Raw genomic sequence first — 26964 nt, 5'->3', positions numbered from 1 at the left:
AATATAGTCAGACGTAATTAAGTTCACTTATCTCCACAAACAATTATAATTTGCTCTGACTAGACTACAAACAATTATTACATCCTCACCTTTTATCTTTTGCTTATACTTATAAACCAAAATTCTAATTTGCAAAAAATTACAGTTGATTTTGAGGTTTTCTTATAGTAGTTTATTTTTTTGCCTTTGTTTTAGATAGCTAAGAACCCATATATAAAAAAATTATCTATAAATTATTTTTTAATATGTTGTTTGACTTTTTTTTTCTAAAAGGCAAAATGATGAGACCCTTAATATTTTTTCTTCTACGGTCAAATCATCACCGAATACAGTACACTCATAATGTACGGAGTTACAATTAACTTTTAACCGCCAAATTAAATGGGTTTGTACTTTGCGTGCAGTACTTAAGCCTTGTTGGGGCAGACTTCTTCCTGGACTCGAAGGAGCTGGAGCAAACGAGCCGGAGATCCCTGGAAGGCCGGAAACCCTGAGATATTCGGGCCCAATTTCATGGAGCAGAAGCTTTACCAGCTAAGCCCACATGAGGTAATAATGCCTTAACCAATCGCATCAACATGGAATTAAAAAGGTTAAAGATTTGTCAGCCCAAATAATTGGGGTATGGATGATCCACACCCTTATCTTTTTATTTCTCTTATGGTTATAAACTAAATTTTAAATTTAGAGTTAATTTAGGGTTCATGCAGTTTATTTTTTAGCTTTTACTTTTAGATCGCTAAGAGTGCATTTCTAAATGTTTTCATAAATATGACATTTGACGTTTCCCTAAAAAATCAAACAACGACCTTAATGATCTCGTGTTATTATTATTTTTGCTCCAAATTTAATTTCATTTTGAATGCTACGAGTTCCGCCGGTTCCAAATATTTGCCACCGGCGATGGCGGCTGCTAACTAAAATTCGGGGCGGGAACACAAGCATCCCGCGCGCTCCCAAAGTGCCTCTGTGGCGGCGATCCTCCTATCCGCTAATGGCACGCGTCAGTCTGTCACCCTCGCTACCATCACTGGGAGATGTGGAGACGAGTGTTGCCGTCTATATGAAAATAGTGACCGATCCGTACCGTATCGCCGAGTCGTAATACCAATAAATTTCAGTATAACTATAGAACCAAATAACACGATTAATTTGTTATATTTAGTCTGATCGGTCTAATTAACCATAAAATGTGTTTATTAAACTATTATAGTCTTGTAGCACGGTTGCGCTCGCTTTCATGGACAAGTCAAGTTGTTTTAATCCGTCGTTATTTGTATTCTTTAAGAAAATAATAATGTTTTTATGATATACTTATAGAAAAATGCAAATATAGCTGGTTAAAGTTATATAATATCCATCAACTATAGCTATTAACGTAAAAAACATATGCACTAAAGTGAACGTATAAAATCCATATAATTTTGTTTAATCATCCGTATTCTGACTAATCGTTTGACGGCGCCTCATCCGTCCGATACCGTTATTCTGTCGTGGTGACAAGAGATGGGAAAGAGAGAAGAGAGGGGCAGGGTGAAGTGCGGAGGAGAATATGAAACTGACTTGCACGTGGGCCCCTTTGGGTACAATATGAATCTGATTTTTAGGGGTTGTCGGTTGTGTTACTTTTAACGGACTATTCATATGTTATTTCATGGAATTTGTTCTCGTGTTTCTCTGACTCTAACCGGTATACTTTTATGAAAAATTTATATATATAGAAATTTACAGTACGTCCATATCCCATCTTTATATAAGTAGATTTTTAATAATTGTACTAGTTAATTTTATTGTTTATGCTATTAAATAGCTATAAAAAATTAGGTGGTTATCATTTGGCTTTTTGAGGAAAAAGTAAAACAATATATTTATAAGTAAAACTTTTATATATGTGTTTTTAGCGATCTAAAAATAAATGTTGAAATAAACTACGATATAAAAACCTCAAAATGAACTCTAAATTTAAAATAAAAAAATTAAATTTTAGCTATAAGCATAAACATAATGAAATGATAGGTTATAATCGTTTATTTTTTTATCTTTCGTCACCAAAAGAACATACCTAAAATGACATCAATCAGTTATACAAATTATAATGATATATTTTAGAACACGTAATTTGGAGATCCAATTAATTGACCCAAAGGATAATTGACCCACGTTGCCGATTGAAAACGGAGGGGATATATTATTCTACACATAGCCGCAGATTGATAACGGAGGCAATATTTTTATATATTCTACACTTAGCCGAAAACGTATAGAAACATCTATGACACTGGGCACATTTATTATCACACTTAAAATCTCATCCATCCGTTAAAAATATTTTATTTTTAGGCTATATCGCATATACCAATACAAAGCAACAAAAGTTGGGTTGCCAAACCGCATATTCGTGAATAAAAATTTTATATATTATCCTTATCAATAAGTTGTGTTGCCAAACCTCATATTCGTGAATAAAAATTTTATATAGTATTTTTATCAATTTAAAAGCTAAGTATGTAAAATAATTTTTGGTGCGAATATTCTTTACTTTATCAAACTTAATACAATATATAATTACTCTGGAACTAAAGTCTTCTTACAAGAAATAAGGATAGCCAAAGATAAAAATGAAATCTTTACGAAAAATAGCTACGACATGATTTGGTGCAAGCTGTCAAGTTTGCCACTACCCCGCCAACAAAGTGTCATGTCCATACCATATTTTCAACTGAAAACGTGCAACACGTACTCCATGCCAATCAATATTATTATGGCCCTATTTGTTCCCATTTTTTTTTCCAAAAACATTATATCTAATATTTAGACATTTGAATAAGTGTTAAACGTAGATGAAAAAAACTAATTGTACAGTTATGGAAAAAATCACGAGACGAATCTTTTGAACCTAATTAGTTCATAATTAGTCATACGTGCTACGGTAACGTACATGTGCTAATGACATATTAATTAAGCTTAAAAGATTTGCCTCGCGGTTTCTATACGATCGAGCTATAAAATTCGTTCGTGTCCGAAAACCTATTCCGACATCCGATTAAACGTCTAAGGTAACACCTAAAAATTTTCTTTCGGTAAACTAAACGGCCCTATATATACTAGGCAGGAGCTAGCTAAGCTAAAACTATCAGCTGCGTGTTGATTGCGCAAGAAGCACCCAAGCCGACGGGCGGCGCCATGGATCAGCTCAATGGCGGTGAGGTACTACGGCGTCGGCGCCACAACTTCGTGCTGGTGCACGGGCTGTGCCACGGCGCGTGGTCCTGGTACAAGGCAGTCACGGCGCTGCGGCGGGCGGGGCACCGCGTCACGGCGGTCGACATGGCCGCCAGCGGCGCGCACCCGGCGCGCGTCGACGAGGTGCGCACGTTCGAGGAGTACTCGCGCCCGCTGCTCGACGCGCTCGCCGCGGCGCCGCCGCCGGCGCCCGGGGACGAGGAGCGCGTCGTGCTCGTCGGACACAGCCAGGGTGGGTTCACCGCCGCGCTCGCGGCGGAGCGCTTCCCCGAGAGGCTCGCCGCCGTCGTGTTCCTCACCGCGTCCATGCCGCCCGTCGGCCGCCCCATGGCCGCCATCAACGAGGAGGTAAACTAATAATTAGAGGTTTTTCACCATTATGGTAAGATAAAATACCACATTTAATAATTTAATAATATAAAACTTAGTATCACTGTACCTACTTATCTTGGGTGTCAAAATTTTACGCTAAGAATCAAAATTTGTTTAATAGTTATGTCGTGATCCACGCATAGTTACCAAGAGAAGCCTATAAAGATCAATCCTAGCATCTTGCATATCTACTTTTTTTTCCTCCAATCCGCATCTTGCGTATTTTGTTGTCTATGTCGACTAATGAGGTGTTTTGAAATCATTTTTCAAACAAAATTGCGTTATAATATGCAAAAATATGAGTTATAATTAAGAGAAATATATTTATTAATAAATCCAATGTAACAAAATAACAAAATTGCGTATGTTTGGTAAATAGGATGAACGATCAAATATGTACCAAAAATTAATGACTTTATCTATAAAAGATAAAGAGAGTACTTTAGATTCTGCAAGATTTATCATTTGGCTTAAACTTATTGTAAGCAAAATGGTTTATTATGAGCTTATAATAATTCGTGGATAAACCTTATATATACGTGTTATTATCAGTATAAAATCAAATAATATGAAATAAACTACAAAAGAAAAGGGGAAAATTTGCTACATGTTAATAAAATACGTGTAATTTGTTGTAGGACATTGCAAACATGTTTCCACATTTTCTTGTGTGCGGGGAGAGAGAGAGTTATTCTGTTTGCAATTCATAAAAGTTCCAATCTCATTAATGAGACACAACGTAGACTAAATTAGTGACATGTCGAGAAATTTGAAAGAGATAAAAGAACGTGTTTCGTCTGGGTAAAGTCTAAGGTAGACTTAAAATTTAAAATAGGGGCAATGTTACGGCATTTTTATTTATAGTAGTATACTAAAATTTATATCTAACTATGTATTCCTGTAAGTATATTAAATATTTCATCCAAACTTGTTTGATAGATTTTCTATTTTAAAATAATATATGATATATTTTAGTTTTAATTTTATTATTATAGAATTTCTAATATATACCAACGATATAGAATAATAAAATCGGATTTATTGAATCCAAAGTGATCGGCAGCTCACGATCATTCGTGGGTATCTAAGAAAAACCCACAACAGAATGAAAAGACGGTATAACACAGTGCATTGAAGACCTTGATCTTTATTTCAGTCATCAATCCAGATATCTTTATAATATATGGTACTATTAAAACTGCACAATAAAACTCGTCACCGGAAAACGTTAGATGATGTGCTGCTTCCCCGTCTCAAAAAAAAAAAAATCAATCAATCAATTTCTACAAATAAACTTGGAGACATCAGCCAGGTATACTTAAGTATTTCAGAAATTGATTTCCTGGAGAAAGGAGCAAAGAAGCACTATTTCCTGGAGAAATTGATTTCAGGTACTATTCTACCCTGACTCTGACTGAGATAATGACGGGATTGCTGGCCGCCGCCGTAGGAACCGTGATTGGTTCAATGCCTCCATCGTCATTGCGCCGGAGACCCGTTATCAGTGACAGGTAAAATCCCACGTCTTTGACCAGGGTAGCCACTAGTTCCTCCTGTGAGATATTTCATATGTGACAGGCGAGCACCTTTGATCACAACTGAACCTGTCAAGGACAGAGTTTTCCACATTTCTATATCAGTCTCAATCCATCATAGGTAGCTCATCTATGATGGCATAATACTAATGCTACAAATAATTTATTTTATCCGTGACAGTTTCTATCAATTCACTCATCACATGCAAGTTATCAGTGATGGCTCGTGATATCCTACTCGTCACTAGCAAGGGCTACAGTAAAAATATATATTTATATGATTAGCCTCAGGATATACTAGCAATGACCTCTCTTTGAAAATGTCAGTTATATATAAATCACCACAAGTTTTCATCACAATGACTCATATACACCACAATTGTATATAAATCACCACAATGATCCTATATAAACCCGATTTCATTTACAAAACACATAATCAATAAAAATTTGTATAAGTTCACCATCAAGCCCCACAAATAACCCTAGGCCTCAATATCTGCAAATACAGGGTTAGTGCGATCATATCTTAAAATAAAGGCCGTCTATGAGTGACGTGCATATATTAAAACCTAAATAAGCCACACGTACATAAAAAAAATAGTTACCAAAAATAACTAAGTTTGACCACAAGACATAGTTTATAATTTCTGAAAGTCTAGCCCAACAAAATAAGGCCATCTAGACCTTTACATCGAAATACCCCCACCGGCCAGATTTGTAACTTCCGCAAAACTTGTATTGTACGATGAAACATACCAGATGACTAATCTACTAATCGTGTTACTTTGTGTAGTTTAAATTTGAATTAAAAGATTTATTTTAAGATAGAGGGAGTAAAAAATTTTAAATATAAGTGCACTACAATGTATACGCATGCCTGTGTCATGCTCAACGGAGAACAATGTTTCAACATAATTAATCATATTGCAGGCCAAACTAGCTAGGCTATTCACAATACAAAGCAGAGTGCCCTTGATGAAGAGATCGTGTCACATGTAGGATAAAGTCATAGTTAAGCCACTATTTAATACAATGCATTTGGTTTTAAATGGGTCTGACACTTGACACTGCCAAGATTGACTATGGAGAACTTTTACTAGTGTGGACAAGAAATGTAGTAAATCAAACATCTATGTGGCATTAGAATTGTCAACAACCTCGTTGTTTATAAGTATAACTAGCTTTACTCTCCCATACCTCTTCTTATGTCATGTGGACCTCTCTCTTTTTCTCGTCGTTGAATAGAGATCCAATAACCACGGTATTTGAGAACGTATGATTTGGTTGGTACCAAGTTATACCTGAGATAATAACAACAAAAAGGACACATGGATTTTTCTTATATAAGTTTAGGCCTCCTGGTAATGGTTAATAACTATATTCCTGGTGGCAAGAGTCGGTACCGCATTTACATATGTTTGGTGAGAACCGCAATGAATATAAGATGGGAACAAACTACTCTTCTAGCCTAGCCTATCTAACTACAATGCAACAATGAAGTCGACGAGATTGAAGTCGGCTGCTAGTAGTGAGGCAGTTCATTGGATCTTAATTAGATGTGGCTTATGTTTGTCTTGATATTTGATACCTTCCATCCTAGAAGGCTTTTTATTTATACCAAGATATACCCCTTCTCCAAATAAGAATCGAAAAAGGACTCTAGGTAATACGACTAGCTAGGCCGGATAGTACCTGCATCCGAGTAGTTACGCTTTCTTATCTTAAAACGACTCTCTTACTTTATTGTGAGCTTTTCGAAGTATATAATAGCATACGTGGTTTTAAGAAAACACGTCGCCATATGAGTATAAGGCATAAGGCATGTCATATCCATGACACTGGCACATATCCCTTTCCTATGTCATGTTGACCATTTTCTTTTCTCCAAGCCACTATGCCTCTGTGGGGATACATTAAACCTACTATATGACACTCCCACCCTCTCCTCTCTCTTCCACGACAACACGGCTTCTACGTGATCTTATGAGACTACTCTCTAGGGTGGTGCATCGTGAATGTCCTTAGTACTATCTCCGGTTTTATATATATGTCATCATTGGTTTTTTTGTCATGGATACGGGTGGCGATCTAGTCTTAGGATTGATAGTTCTTAACAACTTTTGTCATATTTATTTTTTCTTTTGGGTGGTATGTTGGTTGTGTGCATCTTAGCTATGTAGAGGTCGGAAGTGTTCTCAGAACAATTGTATCATCTTGATAAAATTGATTGAATTCAATAAAACTTTCATTATCTTACAAAAAATGGTTTTTTGTCAAAATTTTAACAACATATTTGTTCAAGATAAAAAGGTATATTTTACTTCCTTTGACTATTTTATGGATTAATTAACTCCTAAAATATTTTTTATTAATTTAACACCCTAAACTAATGAAAATTGTCCACTTTACTCCCTAAAAACATTTCTATTTTTTCCCTGTATATGCACTATAATTTTGTAGAGCCATGGATCACGTACCATTATCTACCATGACACAGCCAAGTAGTCATCGGCTTGCTTGTTGCACAGTACGGCTGATTGCTGATTTATTATGGCAAGTGTGAACATAGTCACTATAAATTAAGGGGTTGTTTAGTTTGAAATTTTTTTTTAAAAAAATCGTATCAAGTTTTTAAACACACATTTGAAGTATTAAACGTAGTCTAATTACAAAACAAATTTCAAATTTCGCTTGGAAACCGCGAGACGAATCTTTTGAGTCTAATTAGTCCGTTATTAGCACATGTTGGTTACTGTAGCACTTATGACTAATCATATACTAATTAGTCTTAAAAAATTCGTCTCGCGATTTCTTACATAATTGTGCAATTAGTTTTTTTTCATCTATATTTAATGCTTTATTTAGATGTCCAAAGATTCGATGTGATGTTTTTGCAAAAACTTTTTGAGAACTAAAAAAGGCCTAAAGTAGAGTTAAGTGGGGAAATTTTGGATTCATCACAGCAGAGCTGGAGTGCACATTGCTTGCTCACGGTGTGCCGACCAGTGGGACCCACGCCGCATAAGCGGAACGAGATGGGTTGCGGCTTGTTGCAACCGCAACCCACAGCCATCTTCAACGATTTGTTTGCTTGTACAGTGGTAAAAAATTCTAAAAAATATTGAGACACAAGTTGTAATAGACATACCATCACCCATCCTACCAAATTTTAGTGCAAAATACAATTTATATAGGGAGAAACAAAATATTTCTGTAGAGTAAAGTGCATCATTTTCAGTAATTTAGGATATAACATGAGCCAAAAATGTGTATGGCGTTAAGTGCTCTAGCAAAATAGTTTTGGGAGTAAAATAGATCTTATTTAAATAAACTAAAAAGATTACGACTAAACCTGTAACCAAAATTATTTTATATGTTTATCTATTTATATATATACTTTTTTCTAGAAAAGATGAATACTCAAACAAACTAAAATGTCATATATTTAAAATCGGAGCAAGTAGCTTGCATATACCGAACTGTATCCATACTGATTTACTGATCGTGTACGGAATGAGTTAATTAATTACAAAATGGGCTGCTTCTTCTTTGCATGCAGTACCTGAGCTTTGTTGGGGCAGATTTCTTCCTGGACTCGATGGAGCTGGAGCAAACCAACCCAGACATCCCCGGAAATCCTGTAATTTTCGGGCCTAATTTTATGGCAGAGAAGCTTTATCAGTTAAGCCCACCAGAGGTAACCAGTTTGACCAAGGGGGAATTTGTCTGTTGGATTTGAATGTTACACTAGGTTGGCCCAATGAGTAGCAGTAATTACACACAGCCTTAAACCCTGATGGGATCGTGGGAATATTTCATACCCACTTTAAAACAAAGGATTAATTCCGATGCCCTTGGGATTTTTTGAGATGAAAATTTGAAAAACAAATATTTGGACAATGGCATTGCTAGTTGAGGTCTTGTGGCAGACCAAGCGGAACTTGTGCAACATGTTGATGAGTAGGGCAGATCTAGAATTTTATCTCAAAAATCAATGGAAAGGAAAGCTAAAGCTCTGTATAATTTTTTGGAGTCCTCTAGTATTATTTGCTAGATTCGTCACTGGTAACACCACATGAAAAATTAGGGGAATTGGGACCCTCACGAGTGTCGAGAGAGAAATGCGTGGCAGTTTTCGTTCAAAATTTTATAAAATGCTAGCACATTTTATAGGAATTTCCAAAGGGAAGATCTTCTGAATCAATTCTCCATAAACTACTGCAACAATTCCAAGTTTATGTGTACCAAATGAGCCCTTCGTTACTCGATTAATTAATTTCGAGACATGATTGATTCCATGGTTTATGATATGTTTTTTTTTTTTTTGGCCACAGGACTTAACCTTGGCACTGTCGCTGATCCGGCCGGCGAACCGGTTCACCGGCGACGACCTTATGAGGGACGCCGACCTCCTGACGAAGGAGAGATACGGGTCGGCGAGGCGCGTCTTCGTCGTCGTGGAGGACGACCGCGGCATCCCCGCCGAGTTCCAGCGCCGCATGGTCGCGCAGAGCCCCGGCGTCGAGGTGGTGGACCTCGCCGGCGCCGACCACATGGCCATGATCTCCTCGCCGGCGAAGCTCGCCGAGGTGCTCGTCAGGATCGCCGACAAAGCACCGCAACCGTGACTCAGCCTGAGAGCGGACTAAGCACGGCATGAATCACCGATCACGCAAATGTGCCTGAATTAGAGTACAAGAGCCAAACAGATATTCACAAGAAAGAAACGAATAAAAAACCTTGTAGTGTTTGAAGTATGTAATGCATTTAATTGGTCACCATTTGATAATAAAAGATGTTTGTTTAGTTGTTAATGTGGGGTTTTAAATTAAGTTCTGAATTACTCATTACTCCGGGTTTTTTTATTTAATGTCGTTGACTTTTAGATCTATATTTGATCGTACGTTTTATTCAAAAATTTTATCTAAATATACAAAATTATAATTCATGCTTAAACTTCATACAATAATAAATCCAAAATTATCATAAAATAATAAATAATTATATATTTTTAAATAATATAAATAGTTAAATATAAATCTAAAAGTGAACGACGTTAAATAAAAAACAACGAGACGTTAAATAAAAAACAACGAGAGTAGTAAGTGGGAATTGGAGTGGATACTATAATGATCGTTGCATATATCTTTCCTCCTCTCCATATGCCGGTGTTCCCACTTTCTACTACTCTATCCAAAAAAAAAAAAAGAGATTTCTGATTTTTGTAGTTCGAGCGACCATCCGTCTTATTTGAAAATTTTATTAAAAAGTTAAAAAAAATTAGTCGCACGTAAAATACTATTCATGCTTTATTCATGCTTTATCATATAGTAACAATAAAAATATTAATCATAAAAAATTTTCAAATAAGACAAAGAGTAAAAAATTGTATCAAAAATACATAAATTCGTTTATTTTGGGATCTCCGTTGTACGTCACAACCACGCTACTATGGGAGACCAGGCTTAGGCACCATATAGTAAAAACACGTACCAGAGCTGTATGAAGTGTGAGATGCTACAAAAGAAAGTTGTGTTCCAGAAAAGAAAGAAAAAGGCACGAACAAAGTGGTGAGAAATGATGAAAAGGAGTCATAGGGTCATCTGTGTATGTAGTTGATGTTGCTGGATTTAAATGTAATGTGCAATAAGATCACTAATGCTAAGGAACAGTTGTCTCAGAGTTCTTCAGAACTGCACGCTCATTATGGACCAAAATTTTTTAAAAAAAACATAAACATAGAACTGAAGAAAATAAATAATCTAATCAACATGCTCAAGCAAAAGGTCTCATCTTTTGAGCTGCTATGGCCTACGGGTAACAATATCGTGAGCAGCTGAAGAAACACCATACAGAAAAGTAGAAAACCAGCAACAGATTATCCCAACAAGATGCATATTACAACGGATGCGATAATTTCAGTTGCGCAGCATCACAATTCATTTCTGTTAATTGTGAATGGATGCATAAAGCTTTGAGTTCAGAGCGTCAGGTCGCCAAGTAGAAGGATTTCGGTTCATAATGGAGTGAAACTCCCAAAGAAGCGTTCAGCATTCGACCGAAATCAAACCAAATCGCTCAACTGGATGGGGGAAAAAACATCAGTCAGAGGTTAATGCCTCCCAGTTAATCATTGCAGGGTCAAAGATTAGCATAAATCTCTTTCCGCAGCCAAAATGTTACCTATAACAGGCAGCAGTCATCACCCTTCAACAGAACTAGCCTAAACTCTCAAGAGGCACATAAATGAATAACTGATAAAACTATGCAGAATGCAACATGTAAGAGATGACAGATTGACAGGCACTAATAATCCTCCCGATGACAGGTGATGGCCAAGAACAAGTTTTCCGCAGGCACCATACATGCAAATCCAGTCACATCATGCATTTAGTAGTTACATGAAAGGTTCAAAACCATCTGAAGGAGACATACATAACCATGCAACTGAAAAGACTACAAAAAGAGAATACATAGGAGTTCAGGTTTTCTCCAATTCTTAGATGCATTGCGGCCATCACCTAAGGCACGGCTCAGCTGCAAGGGCAGCCACTGGGACTCGAATCTTCGATATAGCATAGAAAAGAGGCAGTCGAGCTTACAACATGCTATCGGTCCTTGCTGGGAGCCTCCTGAAGAAGTTGAGGGGGACGGAGGGCATCTTGTGGCGGAACCTTGGATGTCTCAAGGTATACAGACCTGCGAGGAAGACGACGACGCGGAATGGAGTCACGTAGAGCACGATGGCGGCAACAAAGCAGAAGGTCACAAAGAGCGCCGTGGCTCTAGGGTCTCTCCAGCTCAGCAGGGACTGCAGCCTTTCTCCCTGTGTTGCAAGATCACCGACGACAGTCTGTATCCTCCCAGCAACGCTCCTCAGCCGGTCATACCGCATCCTCACAATGTCAGGTGGGCGAGAAGTAGGGAATGTGTCAAACTCTTCATCAAGCTCATCGGGATGAGCGCTCTCTGCATGCGAGAGGCGAGTGTCCATGTGAGGTGGCTGCCTTGGGCGCCACCGGTAGTACCACACTCCAATCAGGAACAGGTAGAGAAAGATTGTTGGCAGTATCAGCTCTGGATATAAGACTAATATCACAAACAGAACATGGATCAGTATAGTGGTCAGGGGATTTCTCCAATGGCAGATCTGATCAAACCACTTGGCCACTGCAATCAGAGGGCTCAGGACACCCATGATACGGAAGAAGTTTGCCTTGCTCTTTCGCATGCTCCACATGTGAGAATCAACATCCAACATGTACTCCACAATTTCCTTCCGTAATGGTGGTTCGGCACGGCTCAGCCTTGTTGATACAATGTTGGTGGCTTGGCGCCTTAGGTTGTCTACCTGCATCACCGACAATGGATGCACATAGTGCATCTTGGGCAGCAATGGTTGTGAATAAAGATGCATCATGTTCAGTAGCGATGAGCATGTGAACCTGACGGCAAGCTGTACCTCACCCATTTTCTTAACACCAGCAGGTGTCAGAACAATAAGAGGGTAAGCATGAGTATACACTCGATCAGTTTCTAGTGTTGAGAGGCGGATGCGGACCTTCCCGATTCTGGTATCCCGGGCACCATTAGCCTTTTCCCCACCATTCAAGTGGCAATTGTCAAATACACCAATAGTGATCACAGTGCATGGATCATACACCTCCCACGTATACTGCTCATTCCACTTGGGAGTGAAACTATCAATGATAGTCCTTGTCCGCACCCACTTCTGCCCATACTTAGCAACACAATAAGCATCAGTTGTGCCACGCCCATCCTTAGTCTTCATCGGCAACAGTCCCTGTGCTGTCAATATACCCAACTCAAGAATGCCAATGCTATGCTTCCATAACTGTTTGGCAGTAGGCCTCAAGTCGCTGCTGTAATGTGTTGACTCATCTAAGACATGATATCCACCTTCGAGGCATATTCTCAAGTGAATGCGGCTTGAAAATTTGGTCTCTTTCTTCTGCTCACCATCAACAATTATATGCTTCTCGAGATTGTACCATTGGCTGTTCAGCAACTTGTGATCCAGCCTCCGAGGTACATGCTGCAGAGAAATGATTGTCCTTCCAAGTACATCATCCTTTCCTGGGGCAATCCTATCTTCCACACTCAAAATCAGGTGTTCCTCAAAAGGTTCCGCTGCAACAAACATTAAATCCTCATTCCACATTGGATTCAGTGTCCGGCTTGGTGACACCCTGGTTCTAAGAGCTTGATTACCTAGCATTGCCTTGACATAAACTTCAGGGAATCTGGTCCTGTCATTTGGAATAAGATCCTGTGCCTCAATGATATTGACTCTGAGATACCAAAGCTTTGGAGTAAGGTAAACTTTTGATCTAATACTTGCAAGTCCATCTCCAGGGATTGACGCTGCATCAGAATGCCAAGCTTCAGGGAATGCTTCATCTGCTTGAGTACCCATCCAAACAGCTAACATCAACTCTCCCTTCACCTTGTGCCCATTCCTTTCTTCCAGACGATACCACTGTGGAGCCAATGGGCTGTCTGGTGGCACACGTTTTGGGACCTCATTCAGGTCAAAACAAACCCGCCCGATAAAGTCATCCTTGACAAAGTCCTTATCCTTGACAATGATCTCCACCACTGATGACTGAATGCGCTCCTTTGAGAAGGCAAAGACCTGGTTCCACTCAGGATTAGTCTTCTTCTCGAAATGCCGAGTTGTACCCTTGTAATTCCCAAGCTTCACCTCAACATACGGGTCACAGCTTCCAGTGATGTCCTTGCTTGGAAGGTCCTTAGCTTTTACAACCCGGACATAAAGATACTGCATCTGCTCAACCAAGTCATAGGTGGTGGTGAGCTTGTCACCCGCAGCTCCACCACCAAGGTGCGGAGAAGTCTCCTTCAAGGAGTACTCCTCCGGGCGGAACGGCCTCTGCATCATCTTGAATAAAGTTCCTAAACTAACCAACTCCTACAGTCCTAGCGAGGATCAAAGGAAACGATCCAACCAGCAGCAAGAGGTATGCTACAATAACTGCAATATCATAAATAAGCACAAGTTTAAAATGGTGGTTGTCAGAAAAAAAATGATGAATGGTATCAAGATGAACAGGAATAATCTGGAACCTTGGAATTAACTAGTCAGGTAATATATCTCTCGGCAGAGCATCTCACAAGCATTATCTTCATCTTGCTCGGAAGGCAAAACCATCTCACTATCTCCACATCACCAATCATTGGAACACATCTGGAGCAATCATGGCAAACCTAATAAATCTCACGCATTAACTGACACAAAAGCAACAGACGACTCTTGCCATTCTCATTGAGAGCAAATCAAGAACAACAACAGGTGAAAACTGAGTTCTTGCGCTCTACCTAGAAAGCAGATGACTTTAAACTCAAAGTAACAAAAGAATGCCGCCATTGCCGTTGGGGAGTAAACCAAGAAGTGAAAAACTGAGTTCTTATGCTCCGGAAAGCACATGCCTTCAAAGAATAATCCCAAAGGACAGACAAGCATTAACATTTCTAGCTCAGGCGGGCAAGAACACGCATGTTCACCTCATAGACCGTGTTCCAAATATACTAATAGAAAACTCAGACAAACATACCCGCCAGCTACGCCCCATAGGAACAAATCAAATGCAAAATATTCCTCCATGGATTCACCTACCATCACCGCCCGCGATCCACGCCCATCGACTTCCAGTCCATCTCACGCCGGAGATCTAGCAACCGCCGCCACCTCCTCCACCGCTCGAGCCTGCCATTGCCGTGCACAAAGAAGAGGTGAGCAAGCACAAAGAAAAAGGAACAAAAAAAAATTCAGATCTGAACCGGCAAGAAAACAAGAAATCGAGCAACACTCCCACCAGCACCATTCCCACCCTACTCCCACAAGAAACCAGCAGCTACGTCTGCGCGCACCCAGCAAGCTCGCCGCTTTATCCACGCCCCGCTTTTTCTGCAACCCACTTTCGCTTTCTCGAAAGCAAAGGGAGACATCCACGCACGCACGGTCTCACCACCCCCAAAGATAGGCACGAACCAAACCAAACCAGACCAAACCAAAGAACTCTCAAGAAACGCCGCACAACCGCCGCCGTCGCCGCCCTAATCCTCGCCGCGCCCTTTCACCTGCCCCGGTGAGACCACAAACCAGATCAGGGGAACCAAGCGGAGGAGGAGGGGGAATGGCGCCGGCATTACCGTTTCTCATCCAAGAAAAAGGCGAGAAAGATTCAACGGGAAAGAAACACAAAAAAGAAAGAAAGAAAAAGGTAAAAAGCCCACAGATTCCAGACGCTCACCGCGATCTCTCCCGAGGGTTCGAGGAGGAGGAGGAAGAACCACAACAACCGGAAGCTTCGGCGGCGGTGGGGGAAGGAGAAGAAAGGATGAGAGAGAGGAGATTTTCCGCAGGGTTTTTCTCGCGAGCAAAAAACAAACGCAGCGCGGAGAGTGGAGTGGAGCGGAGTGGAGCGGAGCGGAGAGGAGAGAAGCGAAGCGTGCCTGCGTGCGTCGTCGTGGTAGTGGGGTGGCTCCCTTTTTTTTTTCGAAATGCAAAAGCGGATGGGCGGTTTTGCGAGTAGCACCCTGTGGTTTGCGGGATTTGAGGGAGGTGGCGATGAGGTGGGTGGGGTTTTTCGTTTAGGTCCCTACACTTTGTGAAATATAGCATCTTAACCGCTCATCTAAAATTTGGTCATCCATTTCTTTTTAATAATCATTTAAAGGAGTTATATTTTTTATTTCAACAGATCATTCATATATCATATCATCTATATCTCTTTATAGGATAGAAAAAGAACATCTAAATATAAAGTTTCTCTTTAATATAAATAATATCTAAAAGTAGAGGATGATATAAATGTTCAAATTAAGCTTAATTTTTACGGTTTATCATTTCAGGATACAGTACACGATAGATGTACAGCTGGAAATGCTCGGAGCAGATAGTGGTGGTGGAGTGTTCCGGGAAGATTATGGGCGTTGGGGTTCGTGCCAACTCTATCTGCATTGTGTTTTTTTTTTTCACAGAAACTCTATCTGCATTGTCTTGTTGCTTGTGTCTCTCCGAGTGGTCGGTCAAAAGGAACATGTTTTCTCTTTGGAATGGAAATGGTAGGAGCGGTGGTTGTAGTACAGTTTCAGTAGTGTTCCAGGTTCTTTGATGGTCCTTGGCTTTTAGAAAAGAAATTGTTTAGGATGTTCATAAAAAAGTTAGGCCTTGCTTAGATCCTTAAATTTTTTTTGCCACAAACATCACATCAAATCTTTAGAAACCTAAATAAAGTATTAAAAATAGATGAAACGACAAACTAACTACACAGTTATGAAATAAATCACGGGACGAATCTTTTAAGCTTAATTAAGTCATCATTAGCACATGTAGGTTACTGTAGCACTTATGGGTAATGACGGCTTAATTAGGCTCAAAAGATTCGTCTCGTGATTTATTTCATAACTATGCAATTAGTTTTTCATTTCATCTATATTTAATACTCTATTTAGGTTTCAAAAGATTCGATGTAATGTTTGGGGCAAAAAAAATTGGGGATCTAAACAAGACCTTAGGGGTTATTTGGTTGGTTACCATAACTTGCCTAAGCTTGCCACACCTCAAGTTAGCCAAATTTGACTATGTTAGGTGTGTGTTTGGTTTGTGCCACACTTGTGACAAGATTCTCTTTTCAATATATAGGACCCACATGTCAATGACACAATAAAGTGTGGCAAACTTGTCACATGTTAGCTAAAGTGTGGCTTTATTTTTATTAGCCAAACCTTAGTCAACTTAGCTAAAATATTGTAACAACCTTAGGCAAATTGAGGGGTGGAAATCTTGTCATAAGTGTGACACAAACCAAACACACACCTAACATGGTTAAATTTGGTTAACTTGAGGTGTGGCAAGCTTAGACAAGTTATGGTAACAAAACAAACAACTCCTAAGTATGTCAACCAAACACCCCCTTAGACATGCAAGTTGGATTGGGTTTAATTTTCCTCGTTATCCTTTTAATGATAGTAGTACAGAGTACTAATTAACGAAGTTCGATAGTATATATGTTCATAAATAAGGCTGTTGTACATTCACATGTATATTTTCGTTTGTTCTTATGTTTATAAATTAAATTTAAATTTTTTAACTAAATTTAGAGTTTATTTTGAGGATTTTTCACTTAAGTTTATTTTTCAACCTTGACTTTCTGATTGTTAGGAATATATATACAAAAATTTTATTTATAAATTATTTTTTATTTACAAATATACCGTTTGGCTTTTAATCACCCCATCATCTCTTGTTCTCAAACTTTGCTTCTGTGTTTTGCTCGTTTCCTGTGTATCCACTTCTTAAATTACTAAACTGTATAAGAAATTATACTAATCGAACTTTCAAGTTTTTTAAAACTAATACTATTCATGTCCAAAAGTAAGATCATCTTTGTTACCTTTTGTTTGTCCTAAAATTAGTTTTTTTTTTAGCTTTCATTGTATTAGAGTTTGTAAAGTAAAGAGCATATACATTGAAACTATATAAAATAATATGTACAGTGAGAGGCAATTACATTATGATTAGATGAAGTAGAGGGTACACTAGTCTTTTTGCTTTTGAGTTGTTATGCTTAGGATAGGTCAAACATAAGGTTATTTTGGGACCGAGTGATTACATAATTAATTATATGCTAATTCATTGCTCTATTTTACGTGCTAGAGGAGAAATGTTACCGACACAAGAAACAAAAACATCCTAGACCAAGGCCACACCTATAAGAATCTCTTCACGATAAAAGTGCCCCCAACAAGTGGCTTTATTAATTTATGCTGGTCCTTAACATTTTATACTTTTGCCCTTATGTTTTTTCAATTTATATGGAAGGCTAGCATTTTATGTTGAACACCCAAACCAGATTTCACCTCTCCTCGGTTTATATAACCTTCTGGCCTCCCCTTCGGTGACTTCCTCCCTAAACGGTGGCCTCTCCCCTTCTCTCTCCCTTAAAGGCGAGGCATGGTCGACGACCTCCCAACGACACAGATGAAGAGGATGGGGGGAGGAGCTCAGCATGAGCTTTTTGATGGGGAGGAGTTGGGTACCTCCTCAACAGTGACCCATTGCTGTCTTTTTAACTTTTTATCACTCTTAAAAATAATATCTACACATATTTGCCACCATGTGGATCTTCATGTGTCTATAACATATGAGCACTCATATGTCTATGATATATGGATTCAATGATAAAAATGTTAGCATTATTTATAATAGTGGCAAAAAGTTAATTACTCCTCCGTGTGTGGCAGTGGGCCTAGGCATGAGCTTAGCGTGGATTCACTGCTCCGTGCAGTGGCACTGAATCTAGGAGTGAGCTCAGCAGCGACGGAAGGCAATTTCGAGCTCATGGAAGTGGGGCACGGCCTACGACAACTACTCCACTTCTTGCCACCACTATTCCCCTCCCTTCCTCTCACACAGCGCGTGGTAGGACTCCTTGTTCATCCAACACAGGTGCTCATGTGTGTCTCCATGTTTTTAATCTACCAAATCATTTGTGGTCTGTAAAAGGCATAAGAATCATAGTAGAGCCACTCGCTTCCGTTGTCTCTCTCCTCTACGGCGATTAGCGCCCAATGTGATGTGGCGAGACCTCTCATCATGCCTTGCACTGTAGAGAACATCAAATACTACTACTACGCGACAAATATATTTGATTCTAAGTCAGAGAATCTTAATTCATTTCTAATTTTGGATTTTCTTATCACACAATTCATGTTCCTAAACAATTTTTAATAAAGAAATATTTATAATTGTTTCTTGGAATTCTTTTTAGTTTTTCTAAAGCAAACTTTTAACTTGTCAGTAGTTATTAGTTGGTTTATACTCTCAAATAGATATAACACAATTAGATAATTTAGAAAAAAAATGAAAATCTCATGAGAAACAAATGTTTGAAGTCTGACTATTAAGAATGATTTATGAAAATGAGATATAAAATTGGTATTTACGTGTGAAAATAAAAAGTCTGCCAATTTTATAAATAAAAGTGAAAATATGAATATTTTTTTAAAATAATTTTGGGTAGATTAATGATATTACTAGTATACTACATTTACATGTCTGATGTATCCATATTGTTCAAATAGTCTTCCGTCCTTGTCTTGAACGAACCACCATTGACATCTTAAGTTAGAGCAGGGTTGTTGGCATGATTTATTTTTCTACCGAGGGTTCGCAGCTGGTGTAGTCGCGTAGAACAGTCGAACAAGCTGCTGCAATTTTTAAAAGACAAGTTCGCGTTTACGGTTTGATCGAGATAAAAGATTATCTGATTTTTAATAACTAATTAGTAGTATAAATAATAAAATTAACTAATACAAATTAAATTATTCTATAAAAATGAGATAATAATTTTTTATATATTTTTTCCAAAAATATATAATTTTAACGGTTCAGGAAGTATGTGCAAAAGTTAGGAAATAATTTGTTAAAAAACGCAGCCAACAACCAAAACAAAAGAACTGTTCAAGCTGCAAAATATGTGTACAAACCAAGGGTGATAATTTGACTTTTTAGGAAAAAAACCAAACAACGTAGTTACATAAAAAATAATATGTAAATAAAATTCTATGTATGTGTTCTTAGCAATTTAAAAATAAATATTATAAAATAAATTATGATATAAAGATTAAACATTCAAATTTTTATTATGTGTGAAAAATAGGAAAAAAACTAGATATTATTAACGCTAGACTAACAAAAACTGGAGTATACTTGTTTTCTCTTCGTGAATGATGAATGCACAGGGTGGAGTACTACAATCACAGTGCAACACAGAGTTAATGCGTTGACGAAAGAGAACCCGAAGAAACAAACAAAGCAATCTCGAGAGAAGAAAAAGAAGAGAAATTTCGTAGTAGTAGAGCAGGTACACAGTAACACGCTATAGCAACGACTTATCTAAATTTGGTCATATATATCTTTATTTAGATGATTATCTAAAATATTTTTATCATTCATATATCTTTTTACTCCACCAGATCATCTATATATAATATTTTCTATATCTATTGGAGGATGAAGAAATCATTCAAATATAGAGTTTCTCTCTCCTAATATGAATGACATCTAAAAATAGATGATAGGATGGTCGTTCTGTTGAAGCTTAATTTATAATCTTCCTCCTCTATTTTCATAATAGAGGATATGATAGATGCTGGGGATGCTCCAAGCCAGCTATGAAAGAGATAAGATATGAGAGAGAAGAGTAGTGAACTACTAAGAGCAAGTATAATAGCAGCCTACAAGCTAGCTAAATGCTTACGTGGAGGAGAGAGAAGAGAAGAGAGAAGCAATAGACTGTAATCTTATAGCCAGCTTGGATACAAAACCAAAAAATTATGTGAGAGAGACATGTCGATTATGTATACTATATAAGTAGGCTAAGAAAATACTATAAGAAATCTTATAGGCAACTTGTTCGCCAAGACGAAGTGTATCTGTGATATATAAAACCATATATTAATGTTTTGTAAATAAGTATTATATAAATTAACTGTAGATGAATTGGAGTATATTATTGAACTTGCTCGTAGTACCACCAAGAAGCATCGTGCATCGACAGGGAAAAGTGTGTGTAGGGTGGGTGGTCGTTTGGAAATGTGTGGAATATGCTTATAGGCATACATAGTAGTAGCACAGAAGAATATCAGCAAGATGTGGGGGTGCGAATCGCAAAAATGGGAGGAGGTGCGCGGTTTGGGGCAGCGGCGACGGGTGGACGGAGGAGGGACACAGACAGACAGGGTGGGACCACCCCTTTGCATATTCCTCCTCCTCCTCCGCGGTGGTGGGTATCGTCGGATTATTCGCGTGCGTTTTCCTCTCTCTCTCTGTTTTTTTTTTCCTTTACGGGTGGAGAGTCCTACGGAGGAACCGGTTCGCTGCTTTTGTGATCCGCGTGCGGGTGAGAGACGCCGGTCGGGGCCCCACGTGGACGGCCGATCCAGCGCTGCAGCCGAGTAGACTCCGGTCGGGCGCCAGCTTAGCTGCTTATTTTTTTGGTTCAAAAAGACTGACTTTAGTCATTTTTTTTCCTACTTTAAAAGCATCCCATCCATATATATATATATATCACATCCTCCATATAGAATGGTAAAAATTGAGCTTCTATAGAACATCTATCTCATACTCTATTTTTTTTTATGTTATTCATATTAGAGCATTTCAATAGTTCATCTATCCCATCCTTTATCATAAAATAGAGGATGAAAGGTAAAGATTGAGCTCCAGCAGAACATTCATCTCCTCATTTATTTTTAAATGTCATCCATATTTGGAGAGAGAAACTCTATCTCTATCCTTCAAAAAACAATATGGAGGATATCATATATGAATGATCTGTTAGGATACAAAGAGATATAAAGGATGAAACTATTTTGGATGATCATCAAAATGAAGATATGGATGATCAAATTTAGATGATTTGTTGTGATGCTCTTAGAAGATATAAACTACATATTTTAATGTTTTCTCTCTATTACTCTAAAGAGATATGGACGATGTCATATATGGATGATCTGCTGGAGTTATATATGGATGATCTGCTGGAGTATAAAGAAATATGAAGGATAAAATTATTTTAGATGATTATTTAAATAAAGATATGGATGACCAAATTTAGATGAGTTGTTGGGATGCTTTTACCACATTAATATAAAGATATAAAGATTTCGTTCCAAATCTCAATGCATGCTTACCTTTTCAAATTTCAATAGACATATTTCCTACTTTACCAAATCTCAATATAATAATTATTCCAAAAAAAATCTTTTTTACAAATAAGGAGAAATCAAAAGTAAACAATCTTATTTTTTCACCTATGCTTCTAAGGCGAAGTTGGATTTCTTAACCATGAATTTAGAATTAACTTTGGAGAGATTTTGTTATAGTTTATGTTTTAGCATTTGCTTTTAGATCGTTAAGAACATATATATAAATTTTTATTTATAAATTATTTTCTGTTTGTAAATATGTTGTTTCGTTTTTTCCCTAAACAACAAAAAGATTACCACGGAAATATTGGTACCAGAGAAAGAGAGTAGGTCTACAGTAAGTTGTCTGTAAGCCGATGGGGCGAGAGGTGAATGAAAAATAAATGGGGTTAGCTCTCATAAAATACGCTTGGCCGTGTTCTTTTATGGTGTGTGGTAAGTTAACTTATCCTGATGCGGTAAACGTAGTAATAGATTAGTATATGATTAATTAATTATTAAAAAGATATAAAAAATTAATATGATTTTTTAAAATAAGTTTTCTATAAAAATTTTTTATAAAAAATACACCGTTTAACAGCCCGGAAACGTACACACGGAAGACAAGAAAGTTATCCTACCGGGTCTGCTGAACATGGCCTAAGGGTCGTCCGAACTTTCGGCTTCGCTAGAAGGGGCTAGCAGGGAATCACGACCACGGAGCAGACGGCCGTGGAGGGTGGGGGACGATGAGGGAATGGAAACCGCGGTGGCCGCCGAGGCAGATAGGCGGACGCCCGAGCCAGGGCGGTAGCCGTTGCAGAGAGGACCCTAGCTGCAGGAACTATTGGAGCCAAATTCAAGGTTGCAAGATGAGCCATACTAAAAAGCTAAAACGATATATTACAAACGAAAATAATTTATGAATAAATCTTTTATATATATATATTCTTAATGATCTAAACTTAAAAATAAATTTAAGAACGAAAAATAAAATTTTAGCTTATAAGCGTAAGAGCAAAAGATAGGGTGGAGGTTGTTTATCAACCTTCTAGCATTTTTACTGTCTAACGAGCAGTCATGGCGTCATGGGATAAATCGGCTTTGCACCGTAGTGAATCATCGCTCTTTACGATAACTAAAAATGGAACATATTTCAACGAAATGCTCATTGTTGGACCCTACAGCAAATTTACATATATTCCTACAAGATCAACACATGCCCTGTCGTCCCCCGTATTTTTACTAGGTATTATTTCCGTGATATAATCTATTTATAACTGGGATTAAGAAATGAGCCCAGCACATATCTCCACACAGAGGTTACGCAAACACAAGGTTAACAAAAGTTTCCAGTCCACTAAGGGCCTGCTTTGCAATTGAGATCAGGTGTAGTCGGTACTACAATTGGACAATATGGACCCCACGCAATCTAAAGCATCCATATTTTGATTGATTTGATGGTACACGTTCGCAACATATTCTCTTCATTTCATATTTATATTATAAGGCTTTCCGATGTTATATATATTTATTTGTGTTAATAAATTTAGGTACACATATAAAACATATACATTGATATATGAATAAATCTAGACAAATATAAAAAGTCTTATAATATAAAACAGAGTGAGCAAAGAATAATATCTTTGCTACCGTAAAATGGTCTACAGTGATGCATAAATATGAACCCTTGCTTTGCCATCATGTATTGCTAATGCAACAGCTTAACTTAGAGTTAAACCATAAAAATGTGCTTTGAGAGCATATTTATTGGACTAAAATTCGTCCGGGGGAAAGCCATCACACACCAGCCCACTTATGCCCTGTTTAGCGCATCTCTGGCTCCTAGCTTTAATTTACTTGGATCTAGAGTTGTTCCAAACGTTATAGATCGTAATTTTTTTAGAGCAGAGTTAGTGGAACTGCTTCTAAAAAAAATAAACTATAGATATTAATAGGAAGTTGATAATATATCTAGCACACGTTCAATATCTTTTTCTCCTTACGTTTATAATAAACTCTAAATTTTAAAACTTAAACAATGATGCTGTTGTTCACGAACCAAATACATTATTCTAATCATGCAGTTCTTAAATTTTGGAGAACAATGATGATATGATCTGAACTTGTGATTGGTCGACAAATTTCTTAGTTCGAAAATGTTTCAAAAAAAAAGATTTAGATGGTGAGATGGCACCTGGCCCAGCACGGCCTAGGCACGACTTGGACGTGTCGAAATTTGTCGACAGACGCGACCATGGGCTTTACTGAAGGCCCAGTCATAGCCCAATAAGACTCGGGCATAATAGGCCGGACCAAAGACAAGATGATCCATCATGCTTATTCACTAAATAAGTCTACTGGTCCTCCCTCACCTTCTTGGGCCGTGTGAATAAGTCTGTTTTTCCTCCGGATGAATTAAGTCTATTTTAGGTCCCTTTAATATTTCTCCCTTGCTATTTGGACCGGACCGGCCCATCATGCCAAGGCATTGGCTCAACTATCAGTCCGGGCCGGCATTGGCCAGACATCAGTTGTGCCCTGCTATGTTTGGGCTGGGCCAAATGGCTATGCTGTGGGCTGGCCCATCAGGCCTCGGGCTTTATGTCCATCTATATTCGTATAAACGTTGGAGCTAAGTTTTTTTATCCAAACAGTTCGGTACTAACAAAGGTTTCTCTTTCATTGGTATTTTCGGGGTCACCAAAACTTACAGGTGTTTTCATTTACACCTGAGAAAAGCAAAACTGATAGGAACTCACGAGCAGGTCCCATAGTTCATCAAATCTCATATAAATAAATGGCAAAGCAAGCTTGGAATCTGCTTCCATCTTGGAGCAAAAGCATTGGCTCTGCTCCAACGAGCTGGATGCTCCCATAGCCTAATTAAACAAATTAGATTTAAGACAAGATAATCCGCATCTGCTAGCTAATGATGCCGCGCCTAGCCAGTGAGCGCCGCTATATATATACCATCACGACGCGTTCAAGACCGAAGCCGAGCGCCGGCGCGGCGGCCAGCCATGGCGTGCAGGACGCTGGAGCTGACGCTGCTCTCCGCGAGCGACCTGAGGGTGGTCAACCTCGTCTCCAAGATGGAGGTCTACGCGGTGGTCTACCTCGCCGGCGACCCGCGGGCGCGGCAGCGCGTCGCCACGGACCGCGCCGGCGGCCGCAACCCGTCGTGGAGAGACGCCACGGTCCGCCTCGCCGTCCCGGCGTCGGGCGCCGGGAGCGGCGCGCTCCGCGTTCTCCTCCGCGCGGAGCGCGCCGGCCTCGGCGGCGATCGCGACGTCGGCGAGGTGGTCGTCCCGCTCCCGGGCATCCTCGCCGGCGCCGGGGACGGCCCCACCGCCTCCGCGCTGGCGTCCTACCCGGTCCGAAAGGTCGGCTCCAGCAAGACCACCCACGGCGTGCTCAACCTCTCCTACAAACTCGGTGGCGTCGTCCACCCTGATCCCGCCGCCTCCTGCAGCTGCAAGGCCATCGCGAAGGCCGCCGGCGACACGACGACGGCGTACCTGGCGGCAGCGTACATGGCTGCGCCGCCGCCACTGTACGGCTACCGCCAACCGCCGGCGATACCGCAGCCGGGTAGGCCGATGGGTGCGATGGCTGCACCCGACAAAAATGGAGTCTTACACTGTCCTTAAATATAAATAATATGTGGACACGTATGCGATGAATCTGATTATCTGAGCACAAGCAGACAATAAAATTATGAATTTAGATCTTGTAAATTACAATAGTGTTTAATTGTCTACGAACGATGCAGGTAAAAAGTCTATAGGAAAGTCTAATGCAACCTTGCGTAGGGAGTACACGGGTGGATGTACACCCGTTACTTGCATGTTATCTAAGTAGTCATCAAAAATATGAATTTTTTTAATAAGATAGTTTAATATGAGTTATATCACTCTACTAACATACAAGTTTAAATTCAACTTCTATCAGTTGTAGCAAAAATAACAAAAACAATTATGAATATGTGTATAATTACTTTCAGTTTGGTTTGTTTTTTTTTGCTACAACTTGTAAAAGTTGAATTTAAACTTGTATGTTTGTAGAGTGATATAACTCATATTAATCTATCTTATTATTTTTTTCATATTTTTTGATGACTATTTAGATGGCACGCAAACACATGGGTGTACCTACACCCGTGTACTAAAAACTTTTCCCCCTACTTAGATATATTTTTATGGGGTAGGATTTCTAAATTTAGTTGTCTAATTAATATAGTGAGATGAAAAACTCTTAAGTTTATTTATGGACATAAATTTAAAAATTAAATCATTCAGACTTTAACAAGAAGGTTTATGATGAACGTTGAAACGTGCGCAACATGAAATTCATGAATTTTGAATCCTTCAAAACAATATTCTTTTTTTTTTCTAAAAGTAAAATTAAACTCTGAAACTTGACGTAGGTGCCAGTTGGAAGTTTGAAATTACAATCTAGTATTGGTTTAAACTTAACAACGACATGTCCATATCTTAACAAGATTGTGTTATTTTTCTCACACAATATTCTTAGTTGTTACAGCTACTATATCATCTAGTATCCTGACCGAGAAATCTTTCTATCGGTACTTTTTTGCATAAATTTATGTGTTTTGGAGAAAATTATTCTAAGAAGAAAGATATTGGATAATATCTATCAAATGTAAGAAAATTTTACTGCTAAAACTGAGATGTAGCAAGTTTTTCTTCAATATCTCAACTATTTTGTATTTATTGAATGAAGTAACTACGTGCATTTTAAATAGCATATCTACCGCAAAAAATACATCATCTTATCTGTGATATGATTTTCACTATTCATTATTACACGTAAGCATTGGTTGCCCTCAATATATAAAGAATAAGAAAGTCACACTGATAGCATGCGACAAAGACATCTAGCATGCTACGATTATTGCGTACATGCATTAGTTGCAGTCACAATATAAAAAACGAGAAAAGAGTCACACTGGTAGCACCCAGCAGAGGCATGTACAATGTTATGTACCAACCGTTAGCTCATTCATCATGAAGGGTAATTGACCTAATTAGTGCATAAGAGATAGAGC

The 26964-nt window shown here is 38.6% G+C and overlaps 3 protein-coding genes across 4 annotated transcripts; 2 read left to right on the top strand and 1 right to left on the bottom strand.

The window, feature by feature from the left end:
• The first annotated feature begins 3183 nt into the window (after window positions 1-3183).
• On the top strand, window positions 3184-9928 carry LOC102717069 (probable esterase PIR7A). The gene is made up of 3 exons (XM_040524357.1): window positions 3184-3591; window positions 8713-8850; window positions 9488-9928. Exons 1-3 carry the CDS (start codon window positions 3184-3186, stop codon window positions 9779-9781), a joined length of 840 nt encoding a protein of 279 aa, XP_040380291.1. The 3' UTR covers window positions 9782-9928.
• Window positions 9929-11488: 1560 nt separating this feature from the next.
• Window positions 11489-15566, bottom strand: LOC102705073 (FT-interacting protein 7). 2 transcript variants are annotated; one of them, XM_006654256.3, is made up of 4 exons: window positions 15449-15566; window positions 14812-14901; window positions 14262-14382; window positions 11489-14169 (listed from the first exon to the last, which is right to left on the bottom strand). In XM_006654256.3, the coding sequence occupies exon 4, from the start codon at window positions 14074-14076 to the stop codon at window positions 11752-11754; it is 2325 nt and encodes a 774-aa protein (XP_006654319.1). In that variant the 5' UTR covers window positions 14077-14169; window positions 14262-14382; window positions 14812-14901; window positions 15449-15566; the 3' UTR covers window positions 11489-11751. The 2 variants fall into 2 exon arrangements, with proteins under 2 accessions (XP_006654319.1, XP_015693240.1); XM_015837754.1 differs by lacking the exon at window positions 15449-15566 and adding an exon at window positions 15011-15029.
• Window positions 15567-24916: 9350 nt separating this feature from the next.
• Window positions 24917-25546, top strand: LOC102716785 (protein SRC2-like). The gene has a single exon (XM_040524356.1). The coding sequence runs from the start codon at window positions 24917-24919 to the stop codon at window positions 25544-25546; it is 630 nt and encodes a 209-aa protein (XP_040380290.1).
• The last annotated feature ends 1418 nt before the right edge of the window (window positions 25547-26964 follow it).

Source organism: Oryza brachyantha, chromosome 5, assembly GCF_000231095.2.
Source record: "Oryza brachyantha chromosome 5, ObraRS2, whole genome shotgun sequence".
NCBI lineage: Eukaryota > Viridiplantae > Streptophyta > Magnoliopsida > Poales > Poaceae > Oryza > Oryza brachyantha.
The sequence above is the reverse complement of the archived record's forward strand: the minus strand, read 5'-3'. Positions and strand labels throughout refer to the sequence as shown.

What these genes read in the sequence shown, in the direction of transcription:
- LOC102717069 (XM_040524357.1), top strand. Translation starts at nt 3,184, where the DNA reads ATGGATCAGCTCAATGGCGGTGAGGTACTACGGCGTCGGCGCCACAAC. An exon ending in TGGCCGCCATCAACGAGGAG is followed by an intron (nt 3,592 to 8,712) that starts GTAAACTAATAA and finishes CTTTGCATGCAG; the next exon opens with TACCTGAGCTTTGTTGGGGC. An exon ending in ATCAGTTAAGCCCACCAGAG is followed by an intron (nt 8,851 to 9,487) that starts GTAACCAGTTTG and finishes TTTTGGCCACAG; the next exon opens with GACTTAACCTTGGCACTGTC.
- LOC102705073 (XM_006654256.3), bottom strand. Translation starts at nt 14,076, where the DNA reads ATGATGCAGAGGCCGTTCCGCCCGGAGGAGTACTCCTTGAAGGAGACT.
- LOC102716785 (XM_040524356.1), top strand. Translation starts at nt 24,917, where the DNA reads ATGGCGTGCAGGACGCTGGAGCTGACGCTGCTCTCCGCGAGCGACCTG.